We start from the raw sequence: 15,972 nt of genomic DNA on the forward strand, positions 1-15,972 counted from the left end.
CCGCTGTGATTTCCCATGTACGCTTTCATTCTGTTACGGCAGACCACTTAGAGAGTCCTGGACCTTTTGTGGTGTTTTGTGCTTTCCCGTATTTGCCAGTGCTGTCTCCTTATCTAGAATATCACCATATTGCCCTCCTTCATTGCCTTTGCCTGACTCCCTCCTGCTTGATGTTTAGGATTAAGTCCTATAGCATTTCTTCCAAGAAGCCTTACTTGACTCCTCTGTCCAATGAGATGTTGACTCCCTGGGACCCCACGGTGCCCTGTGCACCTTCTCTCAGAAGTGCTGTCTACAGTTACTCTTGGTTCCCTTGTCTGCTTGCCCTCTGGATATGAACTTCCTGAATGGTAGGGATCCTGGCCTGTTTACTTTCATGTCCTCAGCTTCTAGCTTAGTTCTTGGCATATAGTTGTTTTCCAGCTAAATGCTGAATTAAAAAAAAAAAAACATAGCTAGCATTATGTGTAACATTTACTGCCTAGGTTCTGATCGAAATGTTTTACATATGTTATCTAATCATCAGCAACCCTATGAAGTAGGTACTATTTCTACCTCCATTTTATAGATGAGGAAACTGAGGCTCCTAGAGATTAAATAACTCTCTGAAGGCCACACAGCTAGTAAGCGGTTCCACACCAGGCCAGTGTGGCTCCTCATTCTGTGCTTTCCCCACACTGGGATGTGTGATAGGATATTTGTGGAGCGTCCAAAAAATGGTGAAGACGCATTAGCCGTAACTCACAACTCCGTGAGCACATTTTAAAGGCTTTTAGTCAACGTGTGGAAACACGGTTTGGGGTGGGGTGGGAGAATGGGGAGGTAGATGTGACCACTCTAACTTGCTACAGGTGGGATTCCACTTGTTTTGAATCGAAGGAGGAGCATGTCTGGCAATTGGGAAGGAGATGCTTTCTTTGGGGTGCAATGGAGTAGAAAACGTAGGGACAGGAGGGAAAGGAATTTGTTATGGGGACACTCAACTGGCTCAGTCTTTATCGAGCACCTGCTGGAGTGGTGGACAAGCCGGGGGCGGCCTCTGCCTGGGGCCTGCAGGCTAGCAGGCCGTAAGAAGATGAGTTTGGTTGAAGGATAGGGCAGGTCGGGTGGCTTAGACTTATAGCATGAACTGAAGGACAGAGTCGAAACCCAGAATGAGAAGTCTGGGAATTTGTTGAGGAAGAAGCAGCATATAGAGGAAGTGGTTTGGGCCGTAGAACATGAGGTAGGTTAAAGGAGAGAGTCCAGAAATAACAGGACAATGATGACAAGTTGGATAATCCCCTCTAAAAATAACCAGGGGCCCAACAGAGGACTTGGCGGGAGAGGCTGTAGCAGGATCGATCAGTCACTTAGTACTTGCACATGACTTAAAGAAGGATAACACATGACCCCTTATTCTCAAGGAGTTCATGATCTAGTGCATAGAGGAAGCACACACATGAAAAGATGCTATATGGAACACATTCAGTTTGTGCGAAGGTCCATGTATCAGTGACCAGGTAGTTTCTTCCTTGTTGCTTCACCCATCTGGAATTCTGTTTTCAGGGTTACCTCATGGTCCAGAATAGCTGCTGAAGTTCTGGCCATTATTTCTGCATTCTAATCAGCTGGAAGCAGAAGTGAGAAAAGAAGGGTATACTCCCTGCCTTTAGTGAGAAGGGTACACTTCTGAGAAGTACACACTCCTTCTTGCATCCTACATGATCACATAGCCACACTTCAATGTCAGGGAAGATGAGAAATATTCTCGGTTGCCAAGTAACAAACTGAATATTGGAGGTTCGTTATTAAGAAAAATGAGAAGATGTTGGGGGATAACAAGCAGGTCTCTGCCATATTTTTCCACATGTGATTATGCTTTGAAGCTCGGAAGAGGGGCTGATTATATAGGCTGGGTAGTCACAGAACCGTTGGATTTTGAGTCAGGTAGTAATAGGTAGAGATTCAGAAGACTGACAAAACATCAGTTACAAGCAAATAAGTGGCTGTTCCAGAAGAGAGAGTCCAGGAGAGGGTAAGACTGGTCAGAGATACTGGGGCCAGTGTGGGGAGAATCTTACCTCTGAAGCTCTTTCTTATTTTAAGATACTAAGCACCGCAGGCCAAGACATTCAGGTTTTCTTGTGTAAATGATAACAAGCCAGAGAAAATTCCTGAACTGAGAAGAAACAATTTATTTACAAGCCGGGAAGTTTAGAAATTTCATCCACGTGCAGGCGGGGGGGCAGGGGGGTGGAGGTGCTGGAAGGTGGAACACCACCAGCCAGAAGATTATCCCAGGGGTCAGGAGTGAATAGCATGGGCCCATCCAGTGGTTACAGTGGGAATGGGGGAAAGGTATGGGTGAGAGACCCTAGGAAGGAGATGTACTGGGTCTCAGCGAGCAAGGGGGAGAGAGGAAAATGCCCTTTGTAGGGTAGGGTGTAAGCCCAGAAGTGTGTCCTCTGAGACGCAGTGTTGCCTATTAGGGCTCCCTAGGCAGGAAGGCGGAATGTCATGAAGAGAAGGGAGGACCTTGGTTGGCTGCAGGAAGAATGTGAGGCTCTGCCCCAAGACTCCTTGGCTTTGCAAAGCCGGCTGCCCCCAGCAGAATAGTTTCCATTCTGCGTAACTGGGGAGCGTGTGGGTCTGGCGAACCGCAAGGAGGGGCTGGGGAGCCAGCAGACAGATCGAGTTGCCGTGGCAGTGGCTTTTCAGCTAGGCCCTGGGGTCTCTGGTTGGGAAGAGCTAACAAGAGTCCTCTTGAGATAATGTGCTTCTTGCCTTAAGTAGGCCAGAGGGGAATGTCCTCGGCCAGGGTTGGGGGGCCAGGGTTGGGGTTACCTGATGTTAGGGTAGAGCTGGGGGCTTTGCTGGCATTGGGACATGGCCAACTTCCTTTGCCCCCTGAGAGTCCAATGGAGGAATCCTCTTAAGGTGAAGAAGGGGCCTCAGGGACACAGTTGTATTTAGAAAAAGCCACCTTTGTGTTTGATTGACAGTCTTCTAGCACCTCTCCTTCATTTGACTTCACTGGTGTGAGCTGCAGAGCTCAGCCTGAGACATCTGGTGAATCCATCTCTTTTCCTTCCCGGCTGCTCAAGGACTTGGCCCGTAAGTGCTCAGCAAGTCATCTCTGGTAATGGAGTTCGTCAGTGACCACAGAAGCATGTTCTCTAGACAGGGCTCTGAGCCTGTGAAAGCTGGCTTTTCCCTGGCAGTTTGTCCCCAAAGTGATAGCTTCACTTAAACAGACACAGAAAGCTGCACCTAAGCCACTACAGACACTTAAGTCATGGAGCACCCACTTTCCTGATGTCCTTTGTCATGAGGTACCCAGCAGCTTTCCCCTAAGTCTAATAGGGCAGCTCAGGCCTAGACCGAAGTGTGTGTGTGGCTGGCTAGAGTTGAGTGGTGCCCGCGAGCTCCTGTGCATGGGCTGTTAGATGGAGAGAGATGAGGAGCTGGGCGGAGGGGTGGGGAGCTCGAGGCCAAGCGTCCAGGGAGGTGACTGCGGCTGTCCACCCCTTCCCGTTCTTGAACTCTCCAACGTGCGAGGGCTGGTTGAAGTGTTCACTCCATCCTGGGGCGTGTACCACTCCCTCCAGCCAAGTGTCACGAACTGTTCCTGTGATTTCCTTTCTGCCGCAGGATATGGTTCTTCTCCCAGAATCTTGCACCATTGTCTCAGGCTCATTCCAACCTGGCTGTGTCAAATTATCTTCTCCAAACCTGAGCTCTGTTAAGGGTGAGGGAGAGGCAGACGAAGAGAGTGGTCTTGAGCTCCGTCCTCCAGTTTGGCAGCACAGCTGGCTCGGCCTTGGTCCTTGGAGGGTGCAGTGAGATCCGGCCACCGACCCATTCCGCTTCCTCCCCTGCGCTCCGCCGGCCTGTCCTGGGGCGGGGGAAAAGTGGGGGTGTTTGGGGGCTGCTGTGCTTCCCACGCCTGTACTCTTTAACTTTAGCTTTTGGACCTTTGATCAAAGTCTTTGATTTTTTGGTTTCCTTTTGAAAGGATTGCAGTTTGGGGGGCAGTTAGGGGGAGTTGTGCTGAAACGACGAGATAAACAATCGGTGACGCAGAGGCGGCAGCAGCGTAGGCGCGGGGCTGGGCCTGCCTGCCATCTGGGCGGGCTGGGTGGAGGAGGGCTCCCGCCCTGCGCACTGGCCAGCTGGCTTGTGTTAAAGCACTGGCTGAAAATAACTCATTGTCTGGGAGCTGCTACTGCGAGGGCTGGCTGTGGCCGCCAAGGGGGCCAAGGCAGCAGGAGCTGGTACCTCCCACCTCCTTGGGCTCTTGCCCTTTGGGAGTAGTGCCCAGCTGGCCACAGCTGTGCCTACTGCCCACCAGTAGAGACACGTGGAGGGTAGGCTGGGCTGCTCCTAACGCTCTGTCCTTTTGGCTGGCGGAATGGGCCTTTGTGCCTGGTGTTGCCCTGGGCTCCTGAGCTTGGAGCCTCCTCAGCACGTGCACGGCTGCCCATCTGTACAAAGACCCGTCTGTGGATGCATGAGAAGACTGGCTGGCAGCTATGACCCAGGGCTCAGCAGCCTGTGGTGCCAAGGACAGGGTCTCATATCATCTCTAAAGAAGTTGTAGATTCAGCTCCCCAGGTTTCCCCGCCCCTGTGGGCTGAGCCTGAGGGCTGGGGCTACCACACTTGGGAGGAGTGTCCATCATGGTTCTGAAAGGGAAAATATTAAGAAACCACCAACTCACATTCTGTGTTCACTCAAAATAAACATCCCCTGCCTGCCTTCCCTAAAGCCTCCAGAATCCCCTTTGCGGGAAAGTTTCAGCCCCCTTGCTCCCTGCCTCTCAGAGGGCCATGTCATTTTTGTCTCTGTTCCTAAGAGTTACCATGATTGATGGACCAACAGAAACAGCTGGAAATTTTTGGTGGTTCCTATTTCTGTGTTGGGTTTTCCCCAGGCCCGGCCCAAGGAGACTGACAAGTCAGGGTGAGTCCTAAAGAGCCCACAGCTGAAGGAAACCCCAACCCCACTGGCATTTCCCTCCCGACAACGGGAAGGAAACAAGGAGGGCAAGTGGGCCGCAGGCGCGGAGCAGGAAAGGGAAGGAACCGCTGCTGCCCTCCTGAGGGGGACAGGCTCCGGTGCTGAGTAAAGAACCCTCGCTCCCACAGAACCCAGGAGGGGGCTGGCCGCAAAGCAGGGCATTCTGCCTGGTCTCAAACTGGCAGGCAACCAAAGTAGCCTTGCTGGAGAGGCACCCCTTGCTGCTTCTTTCCATTATAGGTTTTTATTATTAAGCTTCTTGCTGGTTCCCTCTGCTTGAGCACTCAGTCCCAGAATAGCTTTCAGTTTGAGTTCATCTTCCCCTTTTCCCAGCTCCCTGGAGTCTCCCTGTACCCCACCCCCCACCAAGCATGGTGGTATTCTATTGCCCCCTAGTCTTAGAGGAAACCCGAGAGAGATTCAACTTAGAGAAACTCAGAGAGATTCCTCCAAGGAGGCAGAAAGGATTGCTCCGTCCTCCGAGTGCTGAGAAGCAGGTGCTGAAGGAGGGACAGAGGCCGAGAGAGAGAGAGAGAGAGAGAGAGAGAGAGAGAGAGAGACACAACCCAGAAGCAGGAGGGGGGTGTCACCACTTTACACGGGCTTTTCACCAGGAAGGGGAAGGGAAATGTGCTGAACACCCACAGTGTTCCAGGCAAATACAGACATAAAATGTTTATCATTTAATCCTCATAAAACCCTGGGAAGGAGTGAGATGATCTCTTTTATGATTGAGTCCACCGAGGCTCAGCACTCTGAAGATCCCCAAGTCGCCTGGCGCTGACTCCAAGTTCCTTTCCGTGCCCTCTGCTCCAAGACAGCTGCGCCTCCTGCCCGCTCGGCAAGGGTCTCAGTGAGGAGGTAGCAGGAACTTAGCCTGCCTTCTGCCTTCCGAGAGCCCGCAGTCCCTGTGGAGCCACTGAATGTCAAGGAAACAAACCTTTGACTGAGACCGGAACCTCGTCAGGTTTGCTCCCTGGCTGTCCCCGGAACTCAGGAAGTTGTCCTTCCTCGGGGCAGAGCCACTTCCTCAGGACACAGAAGCCCCGCTGGACTCCTGCACAGGAGTTATCAGGTGGAGGCAGAAGCCCCAACGCCCTTGTCTGGCAGGGAGAGAATTGCCCTGGCCAGGCCCTGGTCCTGCCCCCATGTGGGTGGCTCCCACCCCACAGCCAGTGACCAGTTTTTTGTGAGGGTGCTGGGGCCTGGGGGAATTCTCCTTACCACTTTCTTCCCATCACGCCTCAGTCCCAAACAAGCAGAGAAGGCTGGCCTCGCGGTGTGGAAAGGGCCACACAGAGCTGGAGACCAGAGCACGTGGGCCTTCGGTCAGAGCTGATTCGTGCTCTGCCACCTGTTTCCATACTTTGGGGGTTCATCTCTTCTGCGCATCTAACATTTTAGGCAGGTCCCTGACATGCCTCCTCCGTGCTCTCAGGCTAGCGGTCCCAAAGGGGGTGACTTTGTTCTGTATGTGAAGTCCCAGGGGCACAAAGCGTTTCCTCACCAGTTCACCTGGCGGGGAAGCGCGCGGCCGTAGCAGCTGGCAGTGGGTGGCTGAGGGAGGAAGTTGGCATAGACAGGATATGATGTCTGCCACAGCAGTGCACGCTCCCCTGCTCCCTCCCCAGTGGCTTTCTTCTAGGGGTGACAATAGAAAACTGTATTCATGACACAAACGGGGTAAACGGGCAGGGGCAATGATGTGCTCGGGATGCGCGTGGAGGAGTTTCACTCCTTTCTCACTCAGGTTCAGCTGGCAGTGGCCTCGCCCTGCTTAGGTAGGAGACCTCGCTCTGGGCCCATCTTTGACCTTTGGGTCCCTGTTGTGGCCTCCTGCCCTTGTTCTGCTCTCCACGTAGACACGCCAAGGTTGGCCCTTAGCAAAGTAGACCCAGAAAGAACCTTTGGAGTTGTGTTTGCACCGTCCTACCCCAGCCATCCCAATTACATCAGCAGTGGGGGGTTCTGTTGGCCCCTCTCTCTTGGGCAAGTTCAGGCAGATTCCTATGGCAGCAGAGGCCACGGCAGAGAGGTGTGATGTGGTGGTGTCTCCCCCTTCCTTTCTCCTCTCACCCGCCCCGCATCTATATTTCTAAATTCTGCCATTCCTAATGCTGACCAGAGATCCCAACCCTACTTTTTTTAATGAGTCACAGCGACCCCATTTCCAGCCAGGATCTGGGCCCATAGCTCAGACTGGGCCCAGACGTCTTCACCACAGGTTCATCACCCACTTACTCTCCGCTAGGTGCCTATCGCAGTGTTAGACGTTGTTGGGATTTGGAGGCCATACAAATAGCCAGCCCTGTAGGGGCTAGATGAGCATTCGGCCGGTTTAATAGGGTGTGTGTGGATAAGTGCATCATAGATATGTGTGATAGAAATAAATGTTCCAGGGTTTCCTTTCAGCTTCCTGCTGCTTCTGCAGTCGTGCAGGGCCTGTGTGACTCCTTGGTGAACACAGGCCATGTCCCCAGGGATGAGGATGTCAAGGAGTGGGCAGAGATAAACCAAGTGGTCACGCTTGGGTTACCAGGGAGTGAGTTAGAGCTGAACTCGGAGCCATCGGTAAGGGAGAGAAAGATGAGAGGAAGGCCCTCCAGGTGGCCAGCAGCGTGTGGGGATGGGGCAGGATTTGTGGGAAGTCATGTGGGTTCTCGGACAGCTCTGATACTTCAGACAGGAGATCGTATTTGATTCAAGAGTGCGGGGGCGGGGGCGGGCCCAGTGATCCACCTTTACAGGCAAGGGCTGTGACCTAAGACAAGGCGGTTGGACTGGGTGGCAGAGAGGCTTGGCTGGATGGTGATAAAGGCCACTGCCCTGGATGCGGCCAGGTCACGCGTGGATGCCTCGGGCTTCACCCGCTCACTCACCTGCTCTTTGATTCGTTTATTCATTCAGCAAACAGTAGCGAACAAGATAAAAAGATGGTCTGTCCTCATATATTCTAGGTTAGGGTGTCTCAACAGGGGGTCAGGACACTTTACTGTGTCTTAATTAATTGGCAGGTGTGTGTGTCATAAGTAATTTGCTACTAGTAATTAAAGTACTAAAGTTTTGTAATTTATTTCTTAAAAGTATTCTGAGCAGTTAGCTCTATGCTAATGTCCTCCTCATTCACCAGTGTCCTGACACGGGGCACAGGGGTAGTGGGACAGCACCTACGCAGCCGGCGGGTGGCTCAGGACTGGCCCGTGGGTGTGCATGGTGCAGGGGAGCCACCCATCTCTCAAGCCATTGGGGAAAAACAGATTGAAAGTTTCTGTTTTAAACTGGTGGCTTTCAAACTTCCTTGACCTGTCTGTCCCACGTGAAGAAACACATTTCACAGCATGACCTGTGTGTGTGTGCGTGCATGTGTGTGTGTATACAAGGTCTGTCTGGAGAAGGTCCAGCCATTGCTAACATAAGGAGTATGGTTTGCACGACATCGATGTAGCCTGGCAGCCAGGAGAGTGGGCTGGAACGCGCATACGTGAACAATGACAACTTCACTTACTAGTCAGTGAGGGCGGTAGATTCTGTTGAGTGAGCATGTGTACTGTGTGGCTGTCACATTCAAAATGACTGACCGAGTAAAGCAACAAATCTGCATCAAATTTTGAGTTAAGCTTGAACATTCCTCTGTGGAAACTATTTGGATGACTCAGAAGGCCGCAGTTATGAAGCTGGTGATTGGCAGCTTCATCACGGCAACACACCTGCTCATGCATCACGTCTTGTGCAGAGTTTTTTTGTAAAACATCAAATCACCCAGGTGACTCAGCCCTCTACAGTCCAGATTTGGTGCCCTGTGACTTCTGGCTTTTCCCAAAACTAAAATCACCTTTGAAAGGGAAGAGATTCCAGACCATTGATGAGATTCAGGAACATACAGTAGGGCAGCTGATGGTGACTGGGAGAACTGTGTGAGGTCCTGAGGTGCCTACTTTGAAGGGGACTGAGGCGTCATTGTCCTGTGTACAGTGTTTCTTGTATCTCCGTCCATAAACGTCTCTCTTTTTCTTATTACATAGCTGGATACTTTCTGGACAGACATTTGTATGTATATAAACTATAAAAGAAACAAAAGCTTTATGAAAACTTCATTATTCATACCTCCTACTTGCAATGAATTCTGGTATCTGCTATCCTATTCTATTTTAATCTGTTCGTTTTCATTTAGAATAAAGATAATCTTGACACACTAAATTGATTCCATGACCTATGGTTTGGAGAACGTTGTTTAACCAAACAACTGAATATGAAGGGGAGACGGCAGGTCTGCCCCGCCTCTGCGAGCCTTCCTTATTAGCAGTGGTGTCCAGGTGAACGGAAGGCCCAGGAGGGAAAGGGGTGCGCAGTCCAGCTTTTCCCTCCTCCGGGTGGGGACAGCGTGCAGCCCCATTGACTTGGGTTCTCTCCGCAGAGCTCCATGAACCTGCCTCCTGACAAGGCCCGGCTCCTGCGGCAGTACGACAATGAGAAGAAGTGGGATCTGATCTGTGACCAGGTAGGGGGCTCGGGGCAGGGCCAGGGGTTTCGTCTGGGGCTGAACAAGGCAGCAGGACCGCAGGCAGGGATCACGGCCCTGGCGGCCCTTGAGGAAGCCTGGCCCGGACTTGGCCCCAGTCCACGCCTACTTTCTGTTCCAAGAGGACTGTCCTAGCAAAGACACGGCTTGTAGGCTGAGTTACCCTCTAGCTCCTGCAAAGTGCTGTCCCGATTTCTTCCCAATGGGCAGTCGCCAGCAGGAGGTTGGTGTAGGCCTGCAGTGGAGGGCTGTGGAGGAGTTTTGTAGTTTCCCAGCAGAACCTGTTCTGCCTTTCCTCGGGGCCAGGGCTGTGCCTAGCAGGGCAGTGATCCAAAGGACCACCTCTCTCTCACTCTGCCCCATCCCTGATTGAATAGCAGGGTTTTTCTCATCATTTACAGGCCTGTATGCATGAGAAACCCCAATTCCACAGTCTTCTGCTCTCCAATCTCAGGACATGAGGCTTGGAAGCTCTCTCCGCATGAATAGTGTTTAGAGCTGGAAGAGAATACAGAGATTATCACTTAGCTCGGAACCAAGAACTAACACCTGTGGCCTGGCTCTTTACCCCACAGACATTTGAAGATCAAAGTCACGAGTCTGTGAACTCGGACAGGCCTGTTGGCAGGGCTGAGAGCGCTGGCTTCTACTGCCTAACCTCTTGGGAGGTATAGAAGCACCTGGCACAGTGTAGGCAGTGTGTTTGCCCAGCGCTCTGCCGTGGAGCCCTGCATGGACAAATTTATTATTTCTTCTCAACCACTGAACAAAAGCATAATAGCTACCATTTATTGAGTGTTTATATGGATCAAACACTTTATATATACTGAAATATCTCATTTAATCCTCACAACAGCCCTGTGAGGAAGGCACTGTTATATTTCATAGATGAAGAACCCTGGTAGGTGATGGAGCCAGGGCTCCGGCAGCCAACCCTGTGCTAACCATTAGGCTCCTCTGCTGCCCAAGGCACGCTGCTTGACCCCAGGTAGGATAGTGCCTCGGCCAGCCCAGTCCAGGCCCCTCCCTCGCCAGCGAAGGCCCATTTCCTTGTGTTCTGCATTAAGAGGAGTTGGTGAGCACGGTGAGCGCTTGCTTGAGGTTTGGAGAACAGCAGCCTTCGGTACTGAGTTTCTTTAATTGATAATCTTTCAGTTGTTTCTTTTTCTTTTCTTTTTTTAAATTTATTTATTTTTAGAGAGAGGGGAAGGGAAGGAGAGAGGGAGAGAAACATCAGTGTGTGTTTGCCTCTTGTGCCCTCCCACTGGGTACCTATCCCCCAACCCAGGCATGTGCCCTGCCTGGGAACTGAACCAGCGACGCTTTGGTTTGCAGGCTGGCACTCAATCCACTGAGCCACACCAGCCAGGGCTCAGTCATTTCTAGGTCACATAACTTGGGCTCATTCCCAAACCTTCCTTTTTTTCTTTCATTTTGTTTTTAGGTCCTGGACCCTTCCCCTCCATAACCCCCCTGCCCCGCAACTCGAGATATCTCAGTTGTGAAGGCTCTTACAGGGCCGGAACACCTAAGAGTTTTCCCTGAGATTCCCCTCGGGCCAGATGAGGGGGCTGGGCCAAAATGGGAGGGGTGGGACCCCACGCCCAGTGTGGAAGGAGGCCCTGGGTGACTTTGCTGAAAGTGGGCTTCAGCATTGAGGTCGATTTGCATTTTGGGGGCCTGAGTCCTGGCAAGGAGTAGGAAGTGTGTTTGTAAGCCCTTAACTTTGTTAACATCCAGAACCAGGCTAATCCCAACTTCTGGGTTCAGAGCTGAGAAAGTGGGACTCCATAAGGCCAGCTCTCCTCCCCTTGGCCTCCCCACCCCCATCTATCAGTCGGCCAGGCAGTGAACAACCTTTGTCAATTGGATCTACATGCTGGGTGCTGTTCAGAGCTCCGTGATCTGCGCTTCTTTTCAGCAAGCAGCAGGGTCTTAAAAGAATTTGACATAGAAACATCTAGGCTCAGGGAGTGCAGATTGGAGTTGGGGAAGATGGCAACAGAGGGTAAGCACCCGAGGATAAGTCAAGAAAGGGAACTCACGGTTTGGGGCTCGGGGGCTCGGGCGACATTAAGAGCCAGGTGACAACCCAGGTGACAACCGTAGGAGGAGGCCCTCACGGTGCGTGGTGAGTGATCTGCGTCCTCAGCACTCTCCTCGGGGTTTGGGTGTCTGCGCGCACACACGTGTCTCCCTTACAGGAACGATTCCAGGTGAAAAACCCTCCCCACACTTACATCCAGAAACTCCAGAGCTTCTTGGACCCCAGTGTAACTCGGAAGGTGAAGTACAAGGCAGGGAGGCCCCATCTTACTGCCCTTCATAGTCCTGTGGGGTTGGGGGGCAAACTGTTTGACGCGGGGTGGGTCTCATGCTTCTGAGCAGTGGGAGTTGTGTTTCTGGGTTTGGAGGCCATGGGCCCAGAGCAGCTGGCTGATGACAGAGGGAAGGCCTATAACTGCCCTCTTGTGTCCCTTCCCTTTGCTCTTCTGCCCCTTTCCTTTGTACTGTGAAGTTCGATTGATCAGTGACTGAAAACCCCATGTTTACAGAAGTTCAGGAGGAGAGTGCAGGAGTCAACCAAAGTGCTGAGGGAGCTGGAGATCTCGCTCCGCACCAACCACATCGGGTGAGTCGGATTTGGCCCTCAGAGCCTCTTTGCCTGGTCACTCGGGGTCTGGTGTCCTCTGGGGATAGTCTGTCTGTTTATCCCCCTGTGGCGGGGGGTGGCAGAGTTGCCCCTTGAGTGGCTTTAGTTCCCCCGACCTTCAGACTATTCCTTTCTGGCTTTTCTCCCCTCTGACAGCTGCTGGCTGGATGCTGCTGGCAAGCTTGGGGCCTCTCCTGGGGTCCTCAGCTTGTGGCTTTGAGTGGAAGATATTCCCATAGCAGCTGAGACTGGAGTCTGCCTGTGGCCTGGGGCTGGGCCAAGGACGGCCCAGAGAAGGCTGGGGATGGGGAAGCACGTTGCATTGGGTAGCCGAGACCTAGTTCCCAGACTATTTTGTGCCCAGAAGATTGTTTGCTTGATTTTAAGACTACCTTAAAAAGAGCAGAAGTTTCTTGAGGTACCAGCAGAGAAGATCTGAGGCAGCGGGGACCAGGAATTGAATGGCTTCTGTATTGATGGCCCCTGGCCCCGCTAACCCACCGACAGGGCCCCTGGGATCTGTGCGAGTCCTTTTCTCTGTCCCTGACGGGGAACCAGCGCTTGCTGCACAGGCAGAGGGCTACTGTGTGAGGTGCCATGAACGATGGCAGTGGTCTCAGTTTTAGAAAACCATAACTAGCCAGGGTATATACTGTGAAAGCTGGAGGGAGGGAGGTAGGAAGAGGGAGAGGGAGCGAGGGAGCGAGTGCACGAAGGACAATGAGGGACACCTGGTAGACAACAGCAGGCAGGGCTACAGTTCTGACCAGGGGGCCTGGCACAAGAGTCGAGAACTTAGAAGAGTGACAAATCTAGCTGGGGGTGGGGGCGGGGGTCCCTGGGCTGGTGCCAGCCCCAGGGTCCTGGGCTTCCTGAGAGAAGAGCCAAATGACATCATTGGTCTCCCCCTCCGCGCCCAGGCTGAGCTGGCCCAGGGCCCTTGTAGAGGCTACCTGTATGTAGCCAGCTGCTGCAGCAGCCCCAGAGGAAATGACACAGGAGAGAACAGGAAAGGGACAGTTCCTGGCCTTGGTAGCTGTGCTCAGTAGCCAGATTTGGCTTCCATACCTCATCTGTGAACCAGATATTGAAAGCCGACCCACTAGGAAACGTAACAAAGCCTCCACCTTTATTCGGTAACTCCTCAGAGCAGGAAAACTGGCAGAGCCTCCTCGGCTGCCCTGCATGTGAGGCCACGGGTGAAACAGACGGAGCTCGGAGCTCCAGCCACCACGCTGCACTCCTCCACGGGGCCTTGCCCTCCCTCCTGCCGTCCCTCCCTCTCAGGCCCTCCTGTCTTCCTTATTCAGTCTTGTTGTGTGACGATGGGGTCTGCCTTTCTCCAGAGGGCCACAGAGCAGTGTGCAACAGCCCCTTCTGTCCTCCCCTTCTACCTGGTGCCTGCCCCTCTGGCCACTGGCCCGGAAGCGGGGATGGAGCAGTGTGGTTCCCAGGCCTGGGGCCTCTTGGCGGCCGACATACAACTAAGAGTTCTGGACCTGGGTCTGGTCCCCAGGGAACAGCTTAGTGTCTGGCACTTTAGGGGCTCCTGTCATCTGGACTGGGGCTTCTCCTGGTGGAGTTGTGCAGGAGTGCCAGAATCCTCCCAAGATTGCTGGGGAGACTTTGTCAGGCTGCCCGGCTTTGGTGTAGGTGCTCCTGGGCGATGGGAGCTCAGGGGAAGGGAGGGAGAGAAAGATCCTGCTTTGGCCACAGCCTGATGGGCCAGGGCCAGTGGGAGCTGGGTGGGCAGGGGCAGCCCAGTGGGAACTCAGACCCTGGAGCGGGGTGAGTTAGGAAGTGGGATTCCAGCACCCCTGCAGCTCCTCCTCTCCCTGCTTTGTATTGGTTTCTCGGCCTTGCCTAAGTGCCCTTTAACCTCTCCTCAAAGTGTCAAGATCCTGAAAATAGCAGTGTAGACTCAGACAGGAAATGAGAAGGGGGTGGGGAGCTGGAGAGCAGACAGACAGGAAGCGGGAGGCCCGTCGGGCCCCCAGAGAGGAAGCTAACTTCAGGCAGCTCCGGTGTCAGTCAGCCTCAGCCAGAGCCCGCTGCCAGATCTCAGGCGGCTCGGTGCTCCAGCCCAGCCTCTCTCTGTAGCCTAGGGTGTGGCTGGCAAACATGGCGCTGGTTTCCAGCTGTGGGGGAGAAGTGCCTCTGCGGGACTGTTGGGCACAGCTGGCCGTTACAGACCTCAAGACACTCGGAGGGAACAGTGCCTGAAGGACAGTCAGGGTTTCACCTCGACAGTGTCATGTCCCTCTGCCCTGGACCAAACCTGTCCTGTAACAGGCTCCCTATAACAGGGCACGCTCTTCACTGCCCTTTCAGAGGTGTCGGAGCCCCAAGGGCCTGAAGACAGAGCACTGGGACTGCCCCGGTCTGCTGTTGTCTCTGGGCGGCTTGCTGTCTACCCTCCTGCCTCCCTGGCCACGGGGGCCAGCTCCTCAGTCTGGCTGAGTGGTCAAAGCCATTCTGGAGTTACTTGAGTTTCTGACTGATCCCCATCCTTTGCCTGTTCTGCCAAACACAGAATTCCCACAGATCCCTCTTTGCACACTACTTCCTAAAATACCTTTCCTTGAACTTGGTGGAGAACCCCTGGGCTCATTAGTATGCCTCTGTTCCAGTCTTTCTCTGACCCTTTCTGCTGGTCTTTTGACTGGGACTTGGGTCCAGTTGGGGACCTGCTGGTCTCTATCAGCCCTGCACAGGGGCCGCAGCAAAGGCTCTTGATAATCCCCCAGTGCCTCTAAGAAATTTCATGCACAGACAGTGTGCCCAGCCTCATGCTAGACACTAGGGGCAGAAAAAGTGGTTGAGCTGGGGTCCTGGCTCAGAAGGGGCCTCCTGAAAGCTCATTTGGCTGGTGTGGTATTAGAAAGCCTGGGCCTGCCCCCTCCCTGGTTTCCTGGCCTAGGGGAGGTCTAGGCCGGCGACATGGCCAAAGGTGGGTCTGCCATGGGTTTTGATCAGAATATTCCTGGCCTGGTGCTGAGTTTTGGGGAATCCCGGAGGGTGTTGTTGGGTCAGAGTTCCCTCTCCCTCCTCCCCCTCCCCCCACTTCAGCAGATCCCTCCACTATGTTTTCTTTATTTGCAGGTGGGTGCGGGAGTTTCTGAATGATGAAAACAAAGGCCTGGATGTGCTGGTGGATTACCTGTCCTTTGCCCAATGTTCCGTCATGTGAGTACCACCCTGGGACTGGGGTGGGGGACCAGTGGGGGAGGACAGAGGACCCAGGCCCATTCTGATTTAAGGGGGGAGGTGAGATTGCAGTAGGGAAGGTGGGAATGGGGAATCCCAGGCTAGAAGGCAGGAGCTGAGAGGCAGCCGAGTGAAGAATGTGAGGCGACTGGAGCAGAAGGTACATTTGGGGGGCGGGAGGAGAGAGATGTGGAAAGGGAGCTCAGAATTGGAACCCAGAGGGTCCAGACTCCAGGCTGGGGGCAGTCCATGGAAATGTCCTGGCCTCTGGGAGAGATGCCCTGGTGAGGTGGAAAGCAGGCGTCTTCAAGAAGCTCCTTTGGGTCTCCAGTTGTGTGAGGGTTACTCCAGGTCACTCCAGGAGCTGTGAGCATGACCTTTGGCCTAGACTGAACATGAAGCATCAGGAGGCTTTTTCAAGCAGGCTGGGAGCTTGGAGGCAGCCAGAAGCGAATTAACTCAGATGAGAAGGCGGTGCGGGGCAGTGGGAGGAATGAGGGGCTTTCAAGTCAGACAGAGCCGGGTGTGGGTCTCTGTCATTTACCGTCTGTCTGACCTCAGGCAAGTGTCTGTCCTCTTATATCAGAGGGGA

General features: G+C 53.4%; 1 protein-coding gene across 5 annotated transcripts in view; it reads left to right on the plus strand.

Annotated features, from left to right (window-relative positions):
- Positions 1-15,972, plus strand: part of FMNL3 (formin like 3) — a 52,305-nt gene that overhangs the window by 20,974 nt on the left and 15,359 nt on the right. For all 5 annotated transcript variants that reach the window (XM_045184141.2, XM_024575645.3, XM_045184142.2 and 2 more), the window contains exons 2-5: positions 9,416-9,499; positions 11,725-11,805; positions 12,076-12,152; positions 15,276-15,359. In XM_045184141.2, the coding sequence (XP_045040076.2) occupies positions 9,416-9,499; positions 11,725-11,805; positions 12,076-12,152; positions 15,276-15,359 (326 nt within the window). The remainder of the gene's footprint in view (positions 1-9,415; positions 9,500-11,724; positions 11,806-12,075; positions 12,153-15,275; positions 15,360-15,972) is intronic.

This window comes from Desmodus rotundus, chromosome 3, assembly GCF_022682495.2.
Source record: "Desmodus rotundus isolate HL8 chromosome 3, HLdesRot8A.1, whole genome shotgun sequence".
Lineage (NCBI taxonomy): Eukaryota > Metazoa > Chordata > Mammalia > Chiroptera > Phyllostomidae > Desmodus > Desmodus rotundus.